This window comes from Ammospiza nelsoni, chromosome 3 (genome assembly GCF_027579445.1).
Source record: "Ammospiza nelsoni isolate bAmmNel1 chromosome 3, bAmmNel1.pri, whole genome shotgun sequence".
Classification (NCBI taxonomy): Eukaryota; Metazoa; Chordata; class Aves; order Passeriformes; family Passerellidae; genus Ammospiza; species Ammospiza nelsoni.
The window spans coordinates 23,165,705-23,190,987 of NC_080635.1; the positions used below are offsets into that span (position 1 = coordinate 23,165,705).

Here is a 25,283-nt window from a genome sequence, read left to right on the forward strand (position 1 = left end):
TAAAAATACTATATTGAAAAGTTAAGATGGGGTATTCAGACTTCATTATACATAATGCTTTCTGATTTTTGAGTCTTTGTCTACCTGCACAAGACTAGAGTAATGTGTCTTCCTGCTGTACTTTTAGTCCCTGGAATTTTTCCATAATGCACCAATTAAGATGGAAAGTTAGTTATTCTGATTAGAAAAATATGTAATTCAGACCAAGGCTTAAAATTTAAAGGTTATCTTCGATTGCAATTTTGCTTTTTCTCTTCTGGGTTCATGCTGTCCTCATATCAACAGTGCATTATTGTATAAAACAACTGACATGAAATGTTTGAGTCATTTTAGAAGAAAATACATATGGACTCTTTCATGTTTGCTTTCCCTCACCCACACTTTGCATTGTATTTGGCACTTTGTGGAGTGCAGCAGAAGAGCAGTTTGGTATGGGTAAAGCTGCTCTTTGAAGGACAACACATGGACACTGTACAGTAGCACAATGTATTTTATTTCCTGTAGTCTGGGCCATACATAAATCAGAGAGGGAAAAATGCAAACCATTGGGTTCTGAGTTCTGTGAAGAGAAACAGAGTGATAATTTCCACTTGGAAAACTGTTTAGGTCAGCTTCAGGAGAGAAAGAATGAAATTTGATTGTAGGGGGCCTGAAGATGAATACCATTTCCCATTTACTGGAAAATAAATATTGGTGATGGAAAACGTTTAATATTTGACCTTGAGGAGCCTCTTCAGAAGAATTACACATAAACCCTAGAATACTCAGCTACCAAATGCTTTTGGCAAATCCCTGGCTGAAAAACATCTATTTCTAAACAAAACTTCTTAAGAAATGACATACCACATGCAGAGAGCAACTGGAACATTTTCCAATGCCACGATGGTGTGTTTTGCTACCACCTCAGTAGTCAGGTTACAAGGTGGACACTCCAAGGTAAGATGGACCATACTGGAGATTTCAGCCATGTTCAGTGGCTGCAGAAACAACCATGCCAGAGGAAGACTCAAGCACTCCCTGACCAACAAGAGTCTGAACTCTACTAGAAGCCAACTCTACACATCAAGAGGTAGTTTGACAGCACAGCCCCCTTGGTGGCAATGTTGTCCCCACACGTTCACATCTGTCCCCTCCCTGGTTTTGGTCCATAACTATCTGCTGAGGCAGGGAACTGAGACAATTAAATTTTAGGTTTTCTTGGCAGTTAGCTTCCCCAGGAGACTCTTAAGTGAGTGCTGCTCCCAGCAGAAATGCTTGCCCAGGCTTGCTGACCATGCATCTGTGCAGATCCTGGGAGTGCCGGCTCAGTTTTGCCCAGCAGGGCTGGTTAGCCCCAGTCGCTGTCAAGTTGCCCTAAATCCAAACTGGTTGGGTGCTCAGAGCTGAGCAGGAGAGGCACAACTTCCAACAGAGCAGCAGCAACAGCTGTTGGATATAGCACCATCAGAAACTGCTGTGGTCAGTCCCAAATCCCACTTGGCAGTCAGAGGGTAAACACTGAGGACAGAGACAGGACATCAGGAATGACTATCATCTGCCTGGAAAAACCCGGAGGATACATAAAGTCGGATCTACGTAGATATATAGGATTTGGGAATAATATCTTAAAAGGTTTAATTGGATTATAAAACATGGAGGTTAGAGTTTCTGTAAATCCTTTAGAAGGAAAGAAAACTCAGAGGTATAGCTTGCTGACATATGATTTGTATCAGCAATTTTTCCATGCTTTTGCAATTTTGATTTTATCACAATAAGGTCATTTTATCACAATAAGGTCAGGGCAGTTGGACATATCAGTTCATTCTCCTGGACTCTGAACCAGGTTGACACCACCTTCAGATGAAGAAATAAATGCCTGGTGGTCCATAAAACAAGTCATTCCACTAAACAAGTATCTTCTATAAAAGAAGAAAATCTCACATGCCCATGGAATATTATTCATCCAAGTGATAAGCCATTACTGTATATCCTCCCTAGGTAGACATTTGTAAGATACAGGACATAGTGGTTTTGCTGCAGAACATTTCTGGAAGAGTAAAATACTAGGAAAGAGTGGAGAAACACAAAATCCTATTGTTGATGTGTCTGATGACAATAGGGTTCATATCTCTTTACTCTGCAATGTTTTTTACAAACTGCATGGAGGAATCCTGCATGAAAATCTGGTTGAAGCAAGGCAGGTTGTACCCCACAAAGCTGCTATAATAATTGAAATTAAGACAGAATTAAATCCCAAACCTACCAATTTTAGTTTATGTTTCTACTACTTCCATCTACTTCAATATCCAGAAGTAGGTTAAAATTAAACTAGCAGATTTTTTTATATTCCGGTTTTGCCTAAGATACTAGATCTATTAGGGTAGTCACTTTTTTAAAATCCTTTTTTTTTAAAGAAGAACTATTAAAAATGCCTGAAGCATTCATAGGATGATGGCCTGTAATTCAGGAAACAGGAGAAAGCTGTCCTGGCCCCTATTTGTACACAAGCGCTCATGCTAAAAGATGCAACATGATAGTAACTACTTTTATTTTTTAAAAAAAGCACATTACACATTTCCTTTTGCTTCATAGCTGTAGCATACCTTTTGTAAAAGCCATTTTCTCTCAAGTAATTTATTTCCTTGCAAAATACAATCTACCACATAAAATACCAGCTTGTTTCCTTCTAACCCCTTTCAGCTATCATATTTTCCAATGTTACTGTAAAGTAGAGGGTAAAATTTAAGATAGAAAACATAAGTTAGTGGAATCATATCCCCTTCATATACTTCAATTCTTCTGCAGTGGAAAAACATAATAGGGATTCAAAGGGTTTGATTGGTTTTGAAGTTCATGGGAATGATTGCACTAGAAAACAGAGTAAATGTTACAAGATAAGATAGAGGTCTTCTGCTAAAAGATCCTAGGGAAAGCATGGCTTTAGGATTAGTGTCATTAGCCAGTGATCTCATTTCAATGACTTTGTTCTATCAGCACTGGGGACAACTTACAATGGCAAAGCCTTTAATATTAACATGTAAATGCTCTCAAGTGCTTTCTAAAATGTCAGTTGCCTCTCCCACAATTTACAAGGTATTATTTTGTAACTACTGTATTATAAAACTGTTATGAAGGTTAAGTTATAAGCAATTACTAATGCCTTTGCTACAGGCTGAACCCGTAAGAGCTGACTGGCAATGGGCTGTTAGGGGATGCCTGTTTAGGATAGATCAAACTGATTTTGTGAACACACCTTGCCAGTATTTTATTTCAGTAAAGAGATAAACTTTTGGTCTTAAGAGCTGTAGTGCTGATGGTTCAAGAGGCAGCTAAGTAGGTAAAAAAATACATTAGTTTCCAGGGTGGAAGAAGAAGGGGGATAACAAGGGGAGTACAGGCATTACATACTTGATTAAAACTTTGTCTCTTCTTACACCATAGTCACCATCAAATGGATGTGGGCTATTTAAAAGGTTTTTAGATTTAATTAACACATAGCTAACTTCCTTGCTGGAAGCAGGCAGTCATTGCAGTACTAGAGGAATAACTGTAGAAATGCCATTCAGCATGAAGAGGCTCAGGTGTACCTCCAGTAAATTTCTGTACATACATTCCAACAGTCACTTTTCAGGAGAGTGTAATGATTTACACACTACTCTAAAGGAGTGGCAGTTTGAACAGCAGATTAGTAACATGAACTGACAAGCTGTATGTGCCTGCCAACAATACACAGCAGAGCTGTGTCTGTCTTTGGACTAGAACGGTTGACACGTAAAAAATACTTTGTTTATAAAAAAATACATACCCTAAGTCAGAAAGAGACCATGAGTAAGTATTGTGTAGATTTTACACACTCAGCTCACTACAACTGATAACAACTTTAAAAATGGGAAGTCTATGAAGGTCTGACAACAAATTGTGTAATCCTGGTGCATTGTTGTTGGCATTGGTAAGTCTGGTCTTGATAGCCTGGTGTCAGCATCCCTCAGGTGCAAGTGCTGCACGCTGCTTCAGTCATTCTGTGGCTTTCTGTGGAAGTATGTGCAGATCTTCCTCATGGAAACTGAAGTGGCTGCAGCCTAGCAGGAAATAAAACCAAAATTAGCCTGAAACACTTTTAGGTGAACAGCTCATATGCTGCAGGAATCTCAAAAGTCTCCCCTCCATCATTGCTCCAGTTTGCTCGGCTTCCCAACAAAGAGAGTAAATGAAAGGTTCTTTACTACAATCTGTCTCCAAGGTAAGAGGCTTTCTATCTACAGGAAACACTGTCTAAATCCTGGGGTTGTCCCACTGCCATGAGAAATGCGCTCCAGCTGCAGTTTCAGCTTCCCCACAGCAGGTAAGAGAGCTGCAGATTTCCAAGATACAGCAAATTCAATGAATGCTGTTGGGTATTCCTGGCGTCTCCTCAGGCTATGGAACAACACAGGAGCATCCCAAAATCTGAATCAGGGCATACTGGGCAGGAAAGGCAATTGTTCTATAGTAATCTCCCTCCAGGGCAAATCTCTCTGTCTTGTGTTTAAACATGTACAGCATAAAGCACAAGTAGTCACAAGCAGTTTTAGGTTTCCTATAGTCAAGGTTTCTTGGTACAACCCAACATGAGGAGTCAGGCTGCTATGAATAACTTCAGGACTGGTGCTTTGCCCAGGTTGTATCTGATAAAAGTGGAATTTCATCCCTTGGAACGGATGAAATCAGGTAAGAAAAGAGATAAGCCTCAATGATGGCAACAACTTGAGCATCAGATATCCAAGAGTACAACTAAAGTTTGATGCCTGAAAATTTAGCTAACATTTACTGAAATGAGACTCAGACAAAGACACTGGAGGACTTGGGAGTCCAGTTTCAGGGACAAGTCAAGTCTGGTTTGTTTTAAAAAATGTAATTGTAATTTCCTAGTTAAGCCCTCATGCCAACATTTTTAGCTGCTTTATAAGCTTAACTTTAATTTCAGATTGTAGGGTGAGCTCTGTGCCAGCCTTCCTGTACACCAAAAGTAGGATGATGTAGGTCAAATCCTGCCCTCTCACACTTGCACACTTCTTGTTTTCTTCTAGTTTTCCATTGAAGGAACTGAAGGCATTATTTAATGCCCCACAGTTTTAACATGGGTAACAAATTCTTTTGCTACCTGAGCTGGAAGAGAATTTAGCTCATTTTCCAGTGTTTAAGTGGCTTTCCAGTAACATAATCAGGCAGATATGATGGTGATCACATAAACAGGAGATCTGCCAGGAAAGCTGTTGGCATTACTGTGCCTCTCAGAGTAGAGCTGTATTTAAGATGGCTACGTCCTTCTAACATCCAGCTGGGAGCTGCAAGGATCTCTGAGCTCCTGTGTGCTGTAAGTCCCTTGAAAATGAAGGACACATCATAAAAATTCTGTTCCTGCATGGAGAGGATTAGCAGATAACAGCATTAATGTATCTGGCTTATTAGGCCAGAAATCATCCCTTTTGTCCATAGTCACAGGGATCAGATAATTCTCTGTGTCTGAGCAGAAGGGAACAAACAAAGGGAGAGTGGCAGCTAGGAAGAACTTATTTCATGAGGATGCTGTTGGCTGCCCTACTTACAGTTTTTGGTGAAGTGGCCACTGCCCCAGACTCGAGTCTCTTGGCACCAGGGCTGCAGGATGACAGGGGGCTGCTGGACATGCTCTGGCTGCCAGCTCTGCCAGTCCGTAGCTTCTCTCCCAGTGCAGACAACCAATTTTTTCTTTCAGGAGAATCGTTCTCTTTATCTACTACCTCAGTGTCTTTCCCACGTGGAGATCTGAAAAGATGGGGGGAAGTTTCAATGCCTGATGGATTAATATGGCTTCCAGAAAGAGAAAGCTCTTTTGGGCTGAGGCTGGAGCCTTCATGGTCGTTACACAAGTCAGCCAGGCTGAGAGAGTCTTCATCAGAAGCCTTTTGGTCTGGAACCAAGTGACATAAATTCAGCTTGGATTTCTTAGCTGCATGGTCCAGCTCAGTCACACAGCTACAGCCCTGCAGACACTTCTGCCCTGCATCAGCCTCCTTGCTGCAGTCAAGCCTTCTCTTGGCACGCTTTTCAAACTGTGAGTGTGGCACTTGAGGAGGGCAAGCAGATTCCAGGAGGCCCTGGGTGACCTGGGTGACTTCTGCCAGGGCTTTTCTAGGAGAAGGAGCCTTTTTCTCCACTTCTGGAGGAGAAGAGCAGGGAGTCCTTGTAACCCAGTGTTTGATGGACATCCTGGAGGAAGGGATCAGTCTGGGGGACGCAGAGGGGCTGGCTGCAGGTGCCTTGGCTGGGGTGGAGGCTGTGGCACTCAGGGTGTTGGGAGCAGCAGTGGGAGTGCAGGAGGGCAGCGGGAGGTCTCCGCACTGCGTGGGAGCGCAGGCAGCAGGCCGGGGTGAGGAAATGCACACACTGCCCACTGTCAGGGCCTTGGCAGGAGTGCTCTGTGGGCTGGCTGCTGGCCCTGGGAGGGGAGAAAGAAGCAGTCTGATGAGAAACACAGAACAACAAATTAAGGACAGTCATTTTAAAAAACACCCTTTCCAACGAGGAGATGAATCAGTGCTGACCCTGTGAGTCAGATATACTTTTTGAACTAAGAAGTTGTATAAATCCCTCTGATTTTGGTTAAACCGGTACAAGTCCTTTATAAAATCCTGTATCACACTGATAAAGCATAATGCAGTGTATTTGTGTAATGTCTGACATCTATCCCTTTGGAAGTGAGAGTTCTTACATGAGCTACAGCCAAAAAGAACAGACAAAACAAATCTTGAATTTTCCAAGTGTATCTAGCCTTGCTGGAGCTTTGGATTTTGCTTTTCCAGACAACTGCCTGGCAAAAAGGCTGGTCCCCACCTGCCCTGCATCCTTAACAGCTCCATAAGTGAGCTGATGGACAAAGGTACTGCAAGCAGGTCCCATGGCTAATTACAGTACCAAGGGAGCCTTACACTGTGATGCCCTAGCATGTGAATAATGCTCCAGGTGTTACTGGCTGCAGATTTAAAGATTTTTTTTAGTGAAGAACATTCTTTCATTCTCTTTCTTTTTGCTGGCGGACTTTCTGCAGTGTTGTATTAGAATGGAGCCAGTAGCTATTTACCACACCCAAGGAAGCTTGAGAAATTCTTCACCTGCTGAACAAGGACTTAATTCCAAAGGAAATAAAATCTCTCAACAAATGATTCCCAAGCAGGTATTTCACAGTGGCTTCTGAGCTCACTAGCCAAGATATAAATGCCCCTGCTTGTAAAGGAGAAATTTTGAATATTCAGAAAACACCAGTCATAGGTAGGGACATAAGGACCTCACTAACAACAGTGGGAATCACACATAGCAAGGATCTCAGTCTACAGCAAAATTAGAGTATTATTTTAATTTTTTCAAATCTCCAGCCCCCTTCCACAGGGAACACATTAGTAGGTTTGTAAGATGCCTGCTTTCTTACGGCATTCACATTCTCTGAAAAAATTCCTTCGTCCAGGACTTTTCTCCTGAGAAGCTGAGAAGCCTCAGAGAAAACGAAAACAATTCTTATCTCATTTGCTTCTCCTCTGTTTTAGTCATGTGGAATGTGTTTGGAGATTGTTTACGCACAGGTGATTGTTTCATTGGATTCTGGTGTGAGTTGTTATGACTCTTTGGCCAACCAGGGCCAAGCTGTGTCACAACTCTGGAGAGAGTTATGAGTTTTCATTATTATCCTTTTAGCATTTAGGAAGTATCCTTCCTGTATTCTTTAGTACAGTTAGTGTAGTATTCTTTAATATAATATAGTAATATTCTTTAATATAATAAAGTAATAAATTAGCATTCTGAGAACATGGAGTCAGATTCTTCATTCCTGCCTTTGTTGGGACATTCCCAGCAAATCCAATACTTTCTCATTCTCCTAACTCACAGTGATGCAATTAAATGGGGTAGTGCCTTAAGTTCCTCTGTGCACTTCCACTGCTGGGCACAAGAGCACTAAAATTTTTGTGTATACCAGGGGTTTAATCCAAACTGCCCACTCTGAGCACCACACTGCACTATAAAGCACTTCATTAGAACAATGAGAAGTCTAGTGTGAACAACCTGCCAGGTTCTTTACAGTGCTGGGCAGTCTCACAAACAACATGTTGAGTGAGCACCTACAGGCCTGGTTATATACCATCCTAAAACTCTTCTGACCCTTTCACTGTATTATCTAACTAGTATCCAAAATACAAGTACTGCTGCATCAGAGCAAAACTGAATAGGACCCCATATTAAAGGATCCCACTACCAATAACTTCAACACAAAAAACAGAGTTAAAGGCTCCTTTCCTGATAAAATTTGCTACTTCATAATAACTTGCTTCTATCTGGGCTATGCAAATATAACTGCCAAGATTTCTTCTCCTAATCTTTGGTTTAATGAGCACTTACAAGACAATAATAACTCAGCTGGGAAATTAGTTGCACTCAAAAATCTAAACTCCTGGGGGGAAGAAAACAGCAAGCTCAGCAACTCTTGATCCATAATGATTACTACAAATTCATTGAGCAGAAATATTGCATGACTAGCTGGGTATGAGCACTTTGAATCCCGAACTGGTCTGAAAGTTATGCTGTGGACACGCTGGATGATGGAAAAAGTGTTATCCTGGGAGTAGGATGAGTGTCATGGCAAGAAGCAAACACAAATTTGAGATAAAGAATACGAAGATCAGGCTTTTTTTTCCTAAGACTGCATGCATTATTCAGGTTTCTACCAAGCTAGTTTAAAGCTGTTTCCATTTATGCTGCCACTGCACATGGTACAATAATGCAAATACCTGCAGTCAACCTGCATCACACCAAAGCAGGTTATTTTGGATGTTTCCTACCTTCTCTGCCACAAATCTTCTAGAGTGGTATTATCAATCTCCAGATTTAAGACTCACAAACTGTCCACGCACAGGCCTGCTCTAGAAATTTGGCTACACAAAACCACAGAGAAAGTAGTACAACTTACAGAAACCACAAAAGTAATTGCCAAAGAGGAAACTCTGGTTGCTACACTTGATGAAATAGGTCAACAATTAATACAGAACCTCAATCTCCTAATTTGCTCGTCACAAATGGGTGGGGAACTACCTAGATTCATCCCAGCAGGTCTGAAATAGTCCTCTGCTTGCCAGCTCTGAATTAGTCTCTGCAGATAACTCCTATATTCTACCAGCACGTGTTTTGTGTTCAGGAGCCAAGGTCAGCAGGAAGCCTGCTCTTGTGTTTGCAGTGTCTGTGTACTTCCTCTTCCCTCCTGTGTTATTTTCATGCAGCAAGAGCAAGGAGAAATAAGTAATTTTTTTCTGGTATTATTGCCAAACCTGACTTGTAAAGTCTTAGTGTCTAAGATCCTTTAGATCTCATGTTTTTGGTCTAAATCTATGCTTACTTCTGTTTTTTCACTAGGACACAAAGATATTTTTGAGCCCTCTCTGAGGAGGCTCAAAATACAAAAGAATTTTGCACACACAAAACAATTACCAGCTATGTAGTGGTCCTGGCACTCTCCCTCCCATTGTCCTGCAGACTTCCTGCCAGACTTGTTACTCACCGGCAAAAGGTTAGAGGTAATGTTATCCCATTAGTGGGATTTGGAGACTTTCAGCCTTTATTTGTGCTAGCCAAGATGAAATTCATTTGGAGGGTGGCTCAAAAAGATAGGTGGAATGCAGGAAGTCACAGCAGCAGCTGCTGGGAAGCCATTGTATTCTCAGTTTAGAGCTACTCTACAGAGAAGCTCATCTTACTTCACTTTGGGGGAAGGAGGGCACCTCCTCCTTTCACCTACTCTACTGCAACAAAATGCAGCTTACAGACAAATCAAAGTTAATATTATGATCAGGGTTCCTTTATTCTGCTCTAGTCACCTGCTTAGTGACCCCCTTCTCTACACAGCCCACATCTGCTTGCTGGCTCAGAGCATGCTGCACAACTTGTCTGAGTGCCCAGGCTTTATAGAAAGGTACTGCATTTGTTCACTCATGAATAGATGATTAATTCTGGGACATTACAATCATCACAGTTGTCTACATGTTTTTTTGAAGTACTTTCACCACACAGCATTTCATTTGGCTGTACATGGTGAGTAGCACTGACTGAAGCTGAAGAAAGAGAGACAACACTGATAACTGCACCTGAGAAATAACTCTGTGCACAGTTCAGCCATGGGCAGAAGCAAACAGGTCAGAGTTCCAAGGCTCTCTATGTCCTATCAGCCCTTTGCTGGGTAAACTACCAAACTAGAAAAGGCACACGATCTTACTGCTCTTGGTTAGTACTTGATAGGGAAATAAATAAAGGTGAGTTCTTGCTACAGTGACATCTCCTTCAGCTGTTCAATTATCAAACCCTGCTGAAACCCACTGAAGATGTGGCTGCCCAACAAGCTGTGTCAATGAATATCTGCTTTGCAGTCTGGCCATACAGACTTTGCCGTACTTGTAAGCTACTTCAGCCAGCTTGTCCTGTTGATGGCAGAAGTATTTACAGGTACAAGTGTTTGTCTGGCTATATGAGTAATTGCCCAATATGACAAAAACCTCAGAAGGCTAGTCAGACAAGCCAAAGGCTTTTGTTGGTACAGAGAACAGACAAAATTCAGCAGCTGTGTTGCAGAGCAAGGTTCCTCAGCTCAGGGGCCTTACCTGCTCCATGCTGTTCTTCTGGTTTCTTCTGAGTGACCCAGCCCACCAGGTTGGCTTTCCTGGATACTGATTTCTCTTCCTCAGGACAACGTTGTAGGCGCCAAATCCTCACAGTGTTGTCATCAGAGCATGTGGCAATCTAAGTATAAATGTGTGTGTTAGAGTGACCAGGGCACATCCTATGGATCACTGGCTGAGTGAACTGGAACAGCTTCATCCAACACACCCCACCACTATGAATGAAGGGGTACAAGACAGACCATTGAACAGTGAAAATAACCCAACTCTGTTTCATTACTGCACCAGACACCAGTATTTGTCTTAAAGCAGGCAAGGCTGCTGCATCCATGTATTTCTGCTCTAGAAATCTCAGCCACCATCAACCATTTGCTTCACATGGCTATGTAAGAGACACTGCTCTGCTCAGGGCATGGCACATTTGGGGATTTCCAACCCTTGGTGAGCAAAAGTAGCCATGATCCTTTGTGCACCTGCTCCTTAATCTGCCTCTTTTGCTGAGGACATTTTCTGCTTGGGGACAAACATTTGCAGCACACCAAGAAGGTGACACTGGATGGCTGCTGCATGAGCTGTGCTCTCTCTCCAGAGTCAGATGTCAGCAGTACCTGGCAGAGAACCCAACTCTACCAGGAACACAGCTCTAGAGCCCTGCTGCAGCATCACATGCTCCAAAAAGATCTCTGGAATCCTGACCAAAGGAGCAGCACCCATCTAACCCACACTTCATGGCTAGCTTCAGGCAGAATAGCTGGCGACTCAGCAGGGAATCAACCAGCAGAAAGAAAAAGGAAATGCTGTGGTGAAAGTTCACAGCAATCAGATTGGGGCAAGTGTCTCTACTCTGACTTTTGTCACAGCAGTGTTGTCCCTACCAAAAGCAACCTTGCTCCTCGTATCACACCAAGCAGCTTCCTGACCTGTGTTAGCTCCATATTTTCCCCTTTTCCTCATGCATTGGCATCTGAACAATGGCTGCCTATTTCTTCCCTGCGTCAGTAACAATTTGAAAGGCTGAATTGGTTTGCATTTCCAACACATCATGATCAGGATGCTGGGCTACCTCTAGATCACAGATTTCATGTGAAATGTCAGTTCTCATGTTGTGCATCTTGCACAATGAGAACAATTCCTGATGTTTCCCTCCAAGACTTCCACCCTCCTACACTGTAATGCTTTTGTGAAAGCCCTGGTGCTGCAATGGAAGCCAGGGGAAGAAGCTGACTTCTTTAACATTGTGGGGTGGAAGGAACTCTGGCTATCCTTAGGACACTGCTCAGGATTTTTCAGGGTTATTTCTAGTTTTGAGCTAGGCCAAACATTTGAGCCAACTTCCTACTCCAGTTGTTTTCCTTTCAGTGACACCTGGTGCATAGCTACTGACCCAATTTCACTGGAGGTTCTTTTTGTCATAAAACCAGCTCAGATTTTGAAAAGAGGTCACAATGAAAAGAGTCCATATGTTTTTAAAGGGCATTCAGAACTTCTTGACACTCTGTACAAGATTAGCAGATGTATCAATGGTCAGAGGGAAAGGAAGATGTGAATATGGAACAACAAAACAAGCCTTTGGCTTATGAAAGCCCTGATTAAATGATTTCATTGTCTTGTCTCTTATAGGTAGTATCAAGCTCTCATCAGGAGAGGTCTTTACTGATTTGCAATTTCTTAGGATTTCTCAATTAGCCAAAATTATTTGGAAATAATAAAAAGGTTCTGATACATTGTACTAATGTGACATGGGTGGATTACTGTCTTCTAAAGGAACATTTTAGAACTGATTGACTAAAAATTTCCTCCCAAAACAACAAATGCTCCTGTCTTTTTGAAAAGCATATGTTGTCACATCACACCTATTGTTTCCCAGTAAAAACCATTTTGCAGAAGACAAACCTTAGTGAAGTCTGAAGGACACCAAGCAATGGAGGTAACTTCCTGAGAGTGACCAAGGAGTACCCGTGGAGGAAGGCTGGGCTCAGAAACCTTCAAAATTCCACAGAAAAACAGGCAAACAGTCAGAAGGCACACAGCCTAATGTACATCTCCAAGAAAAACCCCATATCCCACCTGTGAAGCATATGGGTACTTCCCATCTTTCCTGTATAAAATGCTCTCAGCCTGTCATCATGAGGCAACAACTGAGGAAGTCCTAAGAAGCAGTTCATGGAAACACTTGTTCAATTCCTGCTACACACAGGAATTCTGCCTCCAGAGCTGACAGCCCAAAACATGACACAAGCATTTTAAATAGCTCTACCTGTTCCAGGTAAGATGTTGGGAATTCATATTTTTAATCAGGTTAGGCAAATATATTCTGCTGCTATTTTACCAATGTCCCAATTACAGGTCAATGGTTTGTTAAAAAAACAAAACCACTGCCAACAAAATCTCATAGATGAACCTCCACTGGCTTCAGAACTGGCATTTCTGCAACTGCCAAGTGCCTGTTCCTTTTCCAATCAATCAGCTGGACCAGAGACCCTCTTAAGATTCATAGGAAAGTTCTCTCAATAACTCATTGAATCCATTCAACTGATCTCCACTTCTCTCACACTCTTCATAAAAATCTTTCTCCTGTATTGCTACTTATCTTTGACTCCAGCTCCCGTAAGTGACAGACAGAGCTGCAGCCAGCACTAAGTGGCCCAAAGAAGAAAACACACACATGAACACACACACAGTTTTGCTTGCTTTCAGCAGGCAATCCTTTCTGGAGCTGTGAGTCACCATCATTGATGTGACATTATGAGGGAGATTTATCAAGAGGATTTGCATAAATGACTAAGGGAATGAACAGATCCTTTGCTGTCTGGGAAAAGGAGTAGACCTTACATATAGGTTTCAAAGGAAGATGCCAGACTTTGGGGAAGGCTTCTGCTTTACCAACATTTTTCTCTTGTAGATCATCTACAACAGCCTGCAAAACTGCAGCTTCAGAACTTAAGTAGTTTTGATACAAACAGGTTCATCTTAACAGGACACTTTTTTCTCCCTGGCATGACAGAGGCAATCACTTGACTAAATATGCACTAAATGCCTTGTTCAGAGCATTCCCTTCACTGTCAAAACATGCAATGGAAATTAAATCCCTGTTTAGGGAATAAACAGGAGATCTTGGTGCAGAGAACACCTTCACTTACAGTTAATAGCAGTCTTGCTATTATACATTCATAGCAGCCAAAACAGTGGTCCAGTAGCCACTGATTGCTGGAACGAAAGGAATTACTCTTTCTAGGACACGGTGGTTTTACACTATAGCAGTGTAAATTAAAGGAACTATACTATTCCTGTGAAGTGAAGAAGAGTGCAGAGCTATGGCTGTGTCCATGTGTTTGGCAGAAGACTGTCAGGCAGTCTGCATGGTAAGTCAGGATTAGCCCCAGCACAGGCTGCTTTTTGTGCCAGAATTGACAGGATATTGTTGGGGAAGTGAGGCCTATTGTGGAAAAGTTAAAAAGAGAAACCTAGGAAATGAGACCTTTTTTAGTTACTCTCCTCACTGGAAACAGCTGTTAGATCCATTTTCAAGATGCAGCCTAAAATGGTGTCTATGGCTTTGTGCACCATATGACACAGAAGCACCTCCAGTCCAGGGCTGGGACACACCAAAGCACAACTTGATATGGTTTCCTGGGAGTGATCCACATCAAAGGATTGAAAGAACAATGGAAGCACAAATCTACAAATGATACTGTTTTATTACCAGGAAGGTACCTCAGATAGGTACCATCTTTGTGGAGAAAAACCTCTGCTCTTCAGCTTGTATAATCTTATGGTCGTTCAAGAGTGAGAGTTCATCAATTGATGAACTTCTAATTTAAATAAAACCAATTCCAACACAAAAAAAGTGTTTATTGCCTGGAAACAACTTGTAGATGAAAATAGACTGAAACAGGATCCTTGTCAGCAATAACTTCTATCCACAGTGTTTCTCACTCAAACACAAACTTAGCACTGCTGCAAAAGTTTCTCAGAGAAATCTTTTAAGTAGAAAAGGTCTTCCACTGCATTTCATTCCTCTCTAGATACAGAAAGAGCTCTTCATTCAGGTCCTTATAATATTACCTGTTAACTACTCATGCATCATCTAACCATGGTTTTCTTCACAGCATAGTAAGTCCTCATGCCATGAAAAGATACATATGTTTCAGAGACAAATCTGTCAACATTTAAATTAAGAAGCCTCTGAATATGACAGATCTTGAAAGAGACAAATGCACTGGAAGTCCCACTTTCTAATATGACTATGGTATTAAAATAAAAAGTAATCATCTGATGATTTATTTTATAAATATGCAATACAATCTGTCACTCATATGTGATAGCAACAGAAGCCTTCCCTACATGAATGCATTTTAAATGTGCTCAAATGCTTAAATTTTGAGATATAATGACATCCTTGAATACTCTCAACTGAGTCCCAGCCTGTGTTCCAAGAGAGTATCAAAACACACAAATGCAGAATGTGCAAGTCAAGTTCACACAGGCATTTTTGCCGAATTTGCACAGAACACGAGGAAGGTTAGAATGACACCACTTGGCACAGCAATCCTGCTACCACACTCCTGCCCCCACTGAGTGAGCCACCCAGCTGCTTCCAAGTGCTCTCCAAAATAAAGAGGCTACGTGCTCAAACCACAGCCTCAGCAGACTGGCCCTCTCCTCTGAGAGGTTTGTATTTTGCTATCAAAATCGTTGTGAAATGGATGCACAAGTCAACATTCCCTAAGAATTATCCCAAAACTGTAATAGGCAGTCACCTATGGTTTCTGTCTGTTCTGCTTCAGTAAGTCCACTCTGTTCCCATATGAGGAACATGAAGAGCAGAACTTGAGGCATGCCTTATTCTGAGGTGCCTGCAGCTATCTTGGTGACATTTGCATTTCCTAAACGTCCCTGCAAGATGTTAAGTGATGAAGGCCCTCGGCTGTCAGACAGTGCTTTGGAATTTTGCTGAAGGCTCTGGTGAGCCTTTGCTGTAACACAGAGGCTTTAACTACTGTAAATTAAGCATGAGAAAAAGCCATGTCTGAAGCAGGAGCTGGAAAAGGGAGAGGTGGAGGGAAAGTGTGCCCTTTAAAACAATTAAACTTTTAGGTTTCTGCTAATGTGCTCTGTTGTTAACTATGAACTGAGAACTGTCTGTCTACTTGTCATAGCTGCCTGAATCAACAGGACTGAAAAAGGATTTTAATGCCCATTAAAACCAGATTAAGAACAGCAATTTGCAATAAGCAGCAGTGATGAGAGATGTACTGATGGTAGGAGGTTAGCTCTGTTTTACATTAAACAATTACACAAAGCCTTGACAGCAACATACACACTCCAGGCACAACATGCCAGGAGCTAACCCCACGCTGCTTTGGGAAGGATTGGGAAGCAAGGAGTGTTCTATGTGAACATGAAAAGCAAAAGCAGCTGCCCCCATTGCCTCACCTTCCAGATGTAGGCATTACAGTCACTCGAGCCACTGACCAGGAACTGGTCATCTGGGCTAGTGCTGGATTTGATGTAAAAGGTGGAATTCTGGTGTCCACTGAAAACTGCCACTGTGAAGAGAAAATAAAATACAAAACTCAGTAAAAGCCCCACTCAATCCATAGCCCTGGAGTCAGTTGTGCAAGGAGGGCTGACCATACAGGCTTTTCCTGCCTAGCCACTTATCCTTTGGAGAAAGTGGTTGCACTGCTCCCTTGCTCTGGGGCTCTGGCAGCAGGAAGTTTTTATTATTCAACTGGAGCCCTTCAGGCTTCCCAAACAAACCAATGGCAGTTTCATTAAAGCTCTACCTTGACCTGTATGACAAGCAGGCTCAGCCCTCACCTGGGCTGCCCCACTCCTCTGGTTCAGGTTCCTTGTCTCCTCCTCCCTCAACCACCCTCACCAGGCCCGCTCCATCAACAAGGGCAGTCCTGCAGCAGGAGCCTTCTTCCACACAGGTGGCCCAAAGGCACTGGCTGCTCTTTCCTCCTGCTGCCAGCTTTATTTCATCAATGAAACCTGTATTTCATCACTCACGTTCTCCAGTATTTAAAGCCTCAATAGTATCTGCTAAAGCCCTGAAACCATCACCCCAAATGGCTGACATGGCTGTACCACAAGGGCCTCTGCTGGCATGAGAGCCAGGTGGCAACAAAGGCACTGGCTGCTCCTTCCACTGCCAGCAGCTTTATTTCATCAATAAAACCTGTATTTCATCAGTCATGCTTTCCAGTATTTAAAGCCTCGGTAGTGTTTGCTAAAGGCCTGAAACCATCCCCCCAAATGGCTGACATGGATGTACCACAACCAAGTGTGATCTGGAGTGCTTGGCTGCACCACGTCCTGTCCCCTCATGGGGCACAAAGCACAGGGCTCCCAGGGCAGCCCAGGCTGGGCTCTCCTCCAGCCCTGTTTCAGCAGTGGCTCTCACAGAGGAAACAACCCACAGACCAAGAGGACACGCGGCCGCCTTCGGTGGCCTTTGAAGAGCTGCAAGACCCTTTGATTTTTTTTGCCCACAGCTCTCCTGGTGCAGGTCCACGGTGCAGGGGCCATCAGACAGAGAATCCCTCCTAAAGCAGGCAACAAGTGCTTTACAGGAGGAATTCCTGACAAACTAGAGCCGCCTCAGTGCTGGATGGGAGCAGCTGCAGCCGTGGCGAGGGCGGCCCGAGGGCGGCCCGAGGGCGGGCGGGGGGCGCTGCCCTCTGCTGAGGGCGGCCAAGGGTGGGCAGGCAGGCACTGCCCTCTGCTGAGGGCGGCCCGAGGAGCAGCACAGGAGCTCCATCCCGCTGGAGCACAGGGCTGCACAGGAGCTCCATCCAGCTGGAGCATGGGGCAGCACAGGAGCTCCATCCAGCTGGAGCACAGGCCTGCACATGGCTGCACAGGAGCTCCATCCAGCTGGAGCACAGGGCTGCACATGGCTGCACAGGAGCTCCATCCAGCTGGAGCACAGGGCTGCACATGGCTGCACAGGAGCTCCATCCAGCTGGAGCACAGGGCGGCACAGGAGCTCCATCCAGCTGGAGCACGGGGCTGCACATGGCTGCACACACAAGGCAAGAGCTCCATGAGGAGCCCGAGGGCTGCACTGGCCACAGCCTGCTCCTGTGAGGGACAGGACAGACAGCACATCCCCACAGAGCAGCCAGGGTTAACCTCACAACCAAGATGTTAATATTTACTACACACAGCAATTCTCCACTTTGGAAGTGTTCCCACCCACCAGACTGCCTTCCTGAGCAGACAGAAGGACACATTGTTCATCTCATTTCAGTTAACTGAGAGACTGAGAAAAGGAAATGGGAAATAAATTATGTGTCTGGCTGGAATGCATCTAACAAGTTTTGCCACTGGCCTATGGCAAAGCAGCTTCATGCACCAAAGGCTCAGGGCCATCTTGTGCATGTAAAGGTCAAAGCTGCAGAGCTGAAGGAAACCAAAAGGATGAGGAATCTCAATATGCTGAGGATCCTTTCTTCCAGAAACTGTGGTATAAGTTAAATTGAAAGGACACCTTAAAATATCTGAAGATACCAGGTGATTACTTTGAGTGGATTCATATCTAAAAGTCTGACAAACCAGTGACTGCCAGTAAGCAGATGATTCAAACTTGCTTCAGGCTGGATAGTAGCCATTCCTCACTGGATAACTAGAGCTAACAGGCAAACTACCATCAGTCTCTGTCTGGGTGAACCTCTATCTGCCATTAATTTCATGTGGATGGCTTAACATAAAATGTGGATCTGTCTTGCATAGCTTTGGAGATGAGAGCATGGAATAGGTTTCCTTCAAGCTTTGAACCTGGTCCCTGTCTCTCTGTCAGAGGGACACACTTGCCTCTGTAACATCTATACTTTTTGCAGCTATTTCCACAGATATCATGCTTACCTGGAGTGGTCCTTAAACTTGTCATATTGAACATGTAGATACTGTCATCAGTGCAGTTAGCAAACAGATTAGCACCAGTGGAATCCAAAACCAGGCTAGAATATCCTACAGAGAAAGAGAGAAGTTCTTCAGAAAAAAAAAAAAATTTGGAAAATAAATAGTCTCAAAGAAATGCCCAGAGAAGGAAATTTGGAAAGGATCTGTAACATGTATGAGACTGTCATGGTAAAGTTTCTATGTTTGACACAGCACTTGCTGAACAAGAAATGTTTCTACAATAACATCTACATTTTCTCATGAGGATTCAGGGAAAGGATTTAGAAAGGTATTGCACCTTCAGAACAGGCAAGTGATTTATGTGATAGCTTCACACAGATAACAGGAACAACCAGTTGTAGAAGCAGAGATGAAAAATAAAGATGCTCATGCTTTGGTAGAGCAATTCTCTGATTTGCTAGTGATTCAGGTTCAAGAAAAATCTTTCCCTTCAGGCAAATTATTTCACAACTACCTCATTGGGAGTGACACTGACCATTACCACATTGATTAGACAAATCATCAGGAATTACTGTGTTGCATCAGAGCATTGTAAGGTATTAAAGGTACAAAGAAGACAGAGTATTACAGCGACCTGAAAAGGTCTCCAGGATGAGAGAAGGACGAGAATCTTGTTTGATGATCAGAAGGCTGGATTTATTGATGTATGATAATACATTATAGCTATACTAAAAAGAACAAGGAGAGAAGTTGCAGAGGCTGCTAAGCTAAGAATAGAATAGAAAATAATCTAAAAACAAGAGAGTTCTCTGTCACTGTGTTCCAGAGAGCTTGCCCTGTGATTGGCCCTTAATTGTACACATGGAACATGAACCAATCACAGGTGCATCCTATTGCATGCCACAGCAGCTGATAATCATTGTTTACATTCTCTTTCTGGGGCCTCAGCTTCCCAGAAGATGAACAAATCTGAAAGAAAGGATTTCTATGAAAAAATGTCTGCGACAACAGAGAAACATGGACAAGTGTACTATCATTTTTGATAAGTTTCAAGAGGTGATAATAAAAAAACCCAGTCCAGTCTGTTGTCTTTGCAAGATACAATGCAAAGAAAGTTCAATCTGAATTTTATTCATGTGTCAAAATGACTAGCTAAATTCCTCATCAAGAGCTCTACTGTTCCTCAACTCTGTTTATGAAAATGCACTGCTGAAGCTTCTGCAAGTTTTTTATCATTGGTGCAGTGATAGAAAAGTCAGGCATGTTCACTCTTCAGCTTGAAAATTGATATTAGCAATCAAGATACTCTGCAGAGTTTGCCAATTGGCTATAAAGATAAGAAATGTCACAGACAGTATTTAATTGACTCTGCACTGTAACAAATCCACGTGCAGCACTCACCAAGCCTGCGAGTGCTGGTCCCAGGGTAGCAGAAGGAGCGCAGGGGCAGCGGGTCCTGGCGGAAGGCAGTGTAGTTCCTGCGCAGGTCCCACACCTTGATCACACTGCAAGAGAAAAGCCTTCAGTGCCTTCAGCTTCCTCACTTCCCTTCCCATGCTGATACAGCCCTTTAAGAGCACAGAAATCAGGGTGCTCATGACTGAGGAGTGTCAGTGCTAAGGAGACAACAGCTGAGCAGGAGCAGAGCAGAGCTGTGCTGAAAGCCAAACATTGCTCTGCTGGCTGTGGGTGAGGAGGCAGCACTGCCTTCTGTAACTAACACAAGACAGAACAAGAGCCTAGAAGCCAACTTCCTCCTGTTAGTAAAAGGAAACACATGGATGCATTTATACTCCTGATGACTAGTTTTGGTTTGTAGTTTTAAAAATTAAGTCTTCCAATTTTTTTACTTGCTCTTTGGTAGCAAGTCTCTGTCATGAACCATAGGCAGGACAGTCAATCTTATCTGCCTCAGAAAGGCTCTGACCCCATGGAACCTGCTAAAGAATCAAGTCTAAGAGGATCATTTCCATGCTGATCAATAAGACAGTTTGCTCAAGCTCCAAGATGCTGCAAGGGATCTGGCGCCTAAGAGAATGCATCTTTTGTAACTCAAAGCAACATTTTCTCAAGCAGGCCTACACATGTCCAGGCCCTGACCACCCACCCACATCCATACAGGCTGTCTAACAATAGCCTGTCTATGTGTGGTCTCATAGGTCCATGAGAATAGAGAGAGGGAAGAATTGCTCTCATTCTGCCCCACAGCTAAGACTAAAATGAACATTTACCACATATCACAGTTTGTCCAGTACTGCAATCTCTAGCAAGGGAGTAAAGCCAATGCAAGCTGGCAGCATAGCTGTTGATTCCACCTAGCAGTAGCTCTAGGCGTTGTTGGCCACTGAGTGATCTTAGAGAGAAAATCTCCCAATGTTTCTATGCCACTGAGCACACAGAATAGACAAGAAAGCAGGCATCCTCCCTCCTTACCCATCAACAGCTCCTGCAGAGATAAGAGTATGCTCATCCTGAAGCAGCACCACAGTTACACTCTGCTGGAAATCCTTAAAAAGAGAAGAAAAAAGAAGTTTATTTTCTTTTAAGGTCAGCAAGATCTTAGTTCAAGGCCATGTGAATGCAGGGAAAACCTCCTCCTAGGCAGGCAACAGAACACAGAAACAGCAGATGTCATTTAGGACACAACAATGCTTTGAACACTCCCTCCAGTGAAATTGCCACTGAGAGATAAGTGTTTGGGCAGCAGTTTGAGATTACATCTTTCAGCTCACAGATAAGAGAGCTGCCTTCATCCCAAGGCCTAATAGATTAAAAATGATCAGGTCTTACGCCAGTAAGGCAGTAATTTGTCTGGTCAAATTAAGGGGGCAAAAAAAGGACAGAAAAAATGTACAACTCTCCCTATCTCTCTCCTCAAAAAGGGAATGCTTTCCTCCCTGGGGAGGGGAAAAAAAACCAACATATATTTTCACATAGCATTTGCCCAAAGTTGGCTTTTATGGCATGTGGGTTGTTAGGCAACTAAACAATGTCTAAAATTAGCCACTGCAAATGACCATGACAAAAAACCCTATCTCTGCAAAGATAAATGGAAGCATTTACCATGTACAAACCACATATTTCTCACTATATTTGCTTAGGAAGAATTCTGTGAATAGCACTGTCCCCAGAAAAGACATTTTGTTTGTTGCCCAGACACCCACCACCAAGGGAGCAAGTCCTTTTAAGTTCTGCCTCTTCTTCTTTGGTTTGGAAGGAGTCTGCTTGTCAGCCACGTTGTGTGCTCCACTGATTTGATTTACCTGCCTGTAAAAGCCATCTGATAGAAATCAAAGACATCTCCATTAGTAGTTTACATGCAGTTTTGCTATCACTTTAATAAAACAGGCATCAGCTTGGGATTAGACCTAAAAGGTGGCTTAGGTTAAGCTTGAAAATCATTACTGTATTCTGAAAACAAAAACTAATTCCATACAAAACCAGTGAGAAGAACACACTGCAAAAAACCAGAGGTCAGTGTAGCTTAGACAATGAAACTAAAGCTGATCTAGGCAGGCTGCCTTTGGAAATTGCTACCCCTTGGTCTTTTTTTCACATGAATCCTGATCTGGAGTGTTCAACCCACCTCATCCCAAGCAGAACTGCCTCACTGGAACATGCCCGGTGCTTTTCCACTCTATTTTATAATTTCATGTTCAGCCTTTTGTCTGTTACCTTGTGAAATGTACTGCCTTACTAGAGTAAGGCAACTTTTTAACTTTTTTTTCCTACACCTTCCACTTCAATCATGTGGAGTCAGTGAACTTTTCCTTCACTGGCCTGTTTGAAAACCCAGGAAACCTGGGAGAGATGGAAGAGCAAGACAGGCAAAAAAACTGCTGTGGCAGAGCAGGGAACTGGGAAATGGCATAAGGGGAAGGGGCTGGAAAAGGAAAAACTCCAGGAAACAAACAGGAGCAAAATGAGCTCACATCATATTCATAGTAAGTGTTCCCACAATATATTCAGTTGCTACCAGCACTCACAAGCTCTTTTTTTCTACACTTTCTGCCTTCCTTCCTTCCTATGCTGGCAGGAGCCTTTCCAGCTTTTCCTCACCCCTCTGGATGGCTCTGACCTAAGCAATCTCTCCTGTCTCACCTGCTTTTACACTGCCCATCTGAGCAGTCCTTTTACACGAGACACCAAGCTTTTCTGATACATAACTGAAAGTCTATTTACCTTTCTTGTTGCACCTGGTATCCCAAACCATGATGTTTCCATCTCTCCCTCCAGTACAGAAAACAGCTGAGAGAAAAAAAGTGTTATTAGCTTCCAAAAGCATTTCTTTAATTAAGTGAATGCAGTAGAATGCCATCAGTGTACCTCTGTCTCTCCTGTCCCAACACTTGGGATGCCAATCCTGGAAATACAGAACTCAGGCCATTGTTTTGCCATGCTTTTGACTTGTTCCCTTACTCTTACTATCCTTTTCTCACTCCCACTAGAGAAACCAGCCGATGGAAAGCATATTCACACCCTTGGGTATGGAAGCAGATCTTATCTTTGCCCAAGATCAGAAATGTGCACATTTTAGCATCAGGACACCATCAGGTTCCAGCTAGACAGTTTTGCTTTCCTGGCTGGGTCACTGCTCAGGCCTGTGCTATTGGTACCTGTCAGCTTCCAAAGCCCTTTTTTAACCCTTAAAGTACTTTGCCAGAGGTAAAGAAGAAGGGAAAAAACAGACAACAGGCAGTATCAACATTTACCTTTCTCAAACCTAGAAAAAGCAACTGACTTGAGGCTACACTGGTGACCTTTGCATATGCCAAGAAGCTCGCCAGCTCTCACATCCCACACCTTGGCTGTCTGATCTCCTGAAGCAGTGACCTTCAGAGGGAAAAATAAAAAGCTTCTGTCATTTTCTGTACACAGTTGCCAAAGCATGAAAAAAAAAAGTCAGATGGCAAAAGATTGCTTACAATCCTGTGCTCCCCTGGCACCCAGGCAAGGTCAAATACAGCATTTAAGTGAGCCTGCCATTCTAAAAAGAAAGCAAAAGCCAAGATTAGTTCAGTGCATTGTAGCATGGTATTTTGCAGAAGACTAAATGACATCAGACACTGAAATCAGAAATCTTGTCAATAGTTTGCCTTAGGCATGAAAGACAACACAGAACAATTCACCTACTACTGCTGATTTAAGTGCACATTCATGCTGCTGCTTTGTAAAGGAGACTCAGCAAACTATGTGGAAGAAATAAAGCACTGGCTACAATTTATATTTTAAGGACTTGCAAAAAGCTCTCTTTGATTCCCACAAATCCCACACTTGTCACATCAAATGAAGATCACCTTCTGTACAACATCTACCTTTAAAGATGAGCTTGCTGGTGGTCTGTGCTTCAGTATCATACAGTCTAACAAACCCTTCTTCATTTGCAACTGCCAGGATGTGCTCCAAATTTGGGGCTGAAAAGAAATTGAAATATATTATGTAGCTAATAAAAAATCATGCCCATGCTCTTTGTGAAAACCATAGATGCTTTAAATAGGGAATGCAGCAAACATAAAACTGTGAAATAAACAGCATTTACATAGCAACCTAAGTGTTAAAATAGAGAAACACTGGCAAGCAATTTTTCTAGATGCTCCATTCAGGAATGACTATACATGGGCAATCAAATGGCTCCAGAAGCAACTTTTGGGATAACACCTTTTTCATCAGCTATAACAGTTTTCCAGTTACATTTGTCTGTATCTAGAGTACCTATCATCTACAGCCTCCATCATTTTCTGTGATCTGACTTGGAAAAGCAGAAAGCCACCTTAGAGAAATGTAAAGTCTCAAGCCAAAACTAGAGCACAACAAATGAAGATGTTTTGCCCTAAAGATCCAGGAGCTTCATTGCTTACTCCCTTCCCCCATCATGGGGAAATGCCGTGTGTACAGCACAGCCTGGTGACACCCATCCACATCTAATTTCTACCTAATGCTCTCCACCCTATTATAGCTTTTATATATTTTGAACAAAGCCCAGTTTTTCACCTATGTAGCCTCACACTGTCACCAAGACGACACACACCTTGAAACACACACAGATGAAACAAAGAGACACTAAAATAAAAGCTTTACAGTTGCTTCTTGGAGGGAAAACTTTCCATCAGTATCTAGGTGCACCACGATCCAAAGTTTATCACGTGTAGGAGCAAGCACACTGTAGCAGTAAGCTCACTTTAAAACAACAGAGCCCATACCCCGGCCCCACAAAAGGGCTTTCAGGAGGTGACTTTACCTGTAGAAAAGGTGCAGCCGAAAGGAGGGACCGGCATTCCCGTCTGCCCGTAGGACAGGTGATCATCTTCTCGGCTGCACTGGTAGCTCTCCAAGAGATGCTGCAGGGGAAGCGCTGAGCACGGACCTACAACGGAACAGATGGACCGTAAGCGCCTCAGACACCACAGGCTCGGGCGCCATGAGCCGCGAGGCGGCCGCCGCGGCTGTACGGGCGGCCGGGGATGGATGGAGACGGGAGGGCCCGCGGGAAGGCGCGGTGGCAGCGGCGGAAAGGCGCGGTAGCGGCGGAAAGGCGCGGTGGCGGCGGGAAGGCGCTGTGGCAGGAGCAAGGCACGGCGCTGGCAGAGGCAAGGCACGGTACTCAGGGGCAAGGCGCGGTACTCAGGGGCAAGGCGCGGTACTCAGGGGCAAGGCGCGGTACTCACGGGCGGGCGCGGCGGCGGCGCGGCGGAGCAGCGCGCGGCACAGCATGGCAACGGAGACACGGCCGGGGCGCACCGCGCCAGCTCCCGCCAAACCTCC

General features: G+C 43.5%; 1 protein-coding gene across 1 annotated transcript; it reads right to left on the bottom strand.

The window, feature by feature from the left end:
- Positions 1-485: 485 nt before the first annotated feature.
- DTL (denticleless E3 ubiquitin protein ligase homolog) lies at positions 486-25,250 on the bottom strand. The gene is made up of 15 exons (XM_059468288.1): positions 25,187-25,250; positions 24,760-24,885; positions 23,837-23,935; positions 23,447-23,508; positions 23,234-23,354; positions 22,704-22,769; positions 21,686-21,801; positions 20,955-21,028; positions 19,923-20,026; positions 18,525-18,629; positions 16,086-16,198; positions 12,543-12,632; positions 10,632-10,770; positions 5,565-6,436; positions 486-4,058 (listed from the first exon to the last, which is right to left on the bottom strand). Exons 1-15 carry the CDS (start codon positions 25,230-25,232, stop codon positions 3,990-3,992), a joined length of 2,202 nt encoding a protein of 733 aa, XP_059324271.1. The 5' UTR covers positions 25,233-25,250; the 3' UTR covers positions 486-3,989.
- Positions 25,251-25,283: the final 33 nt, after the last annotated feature.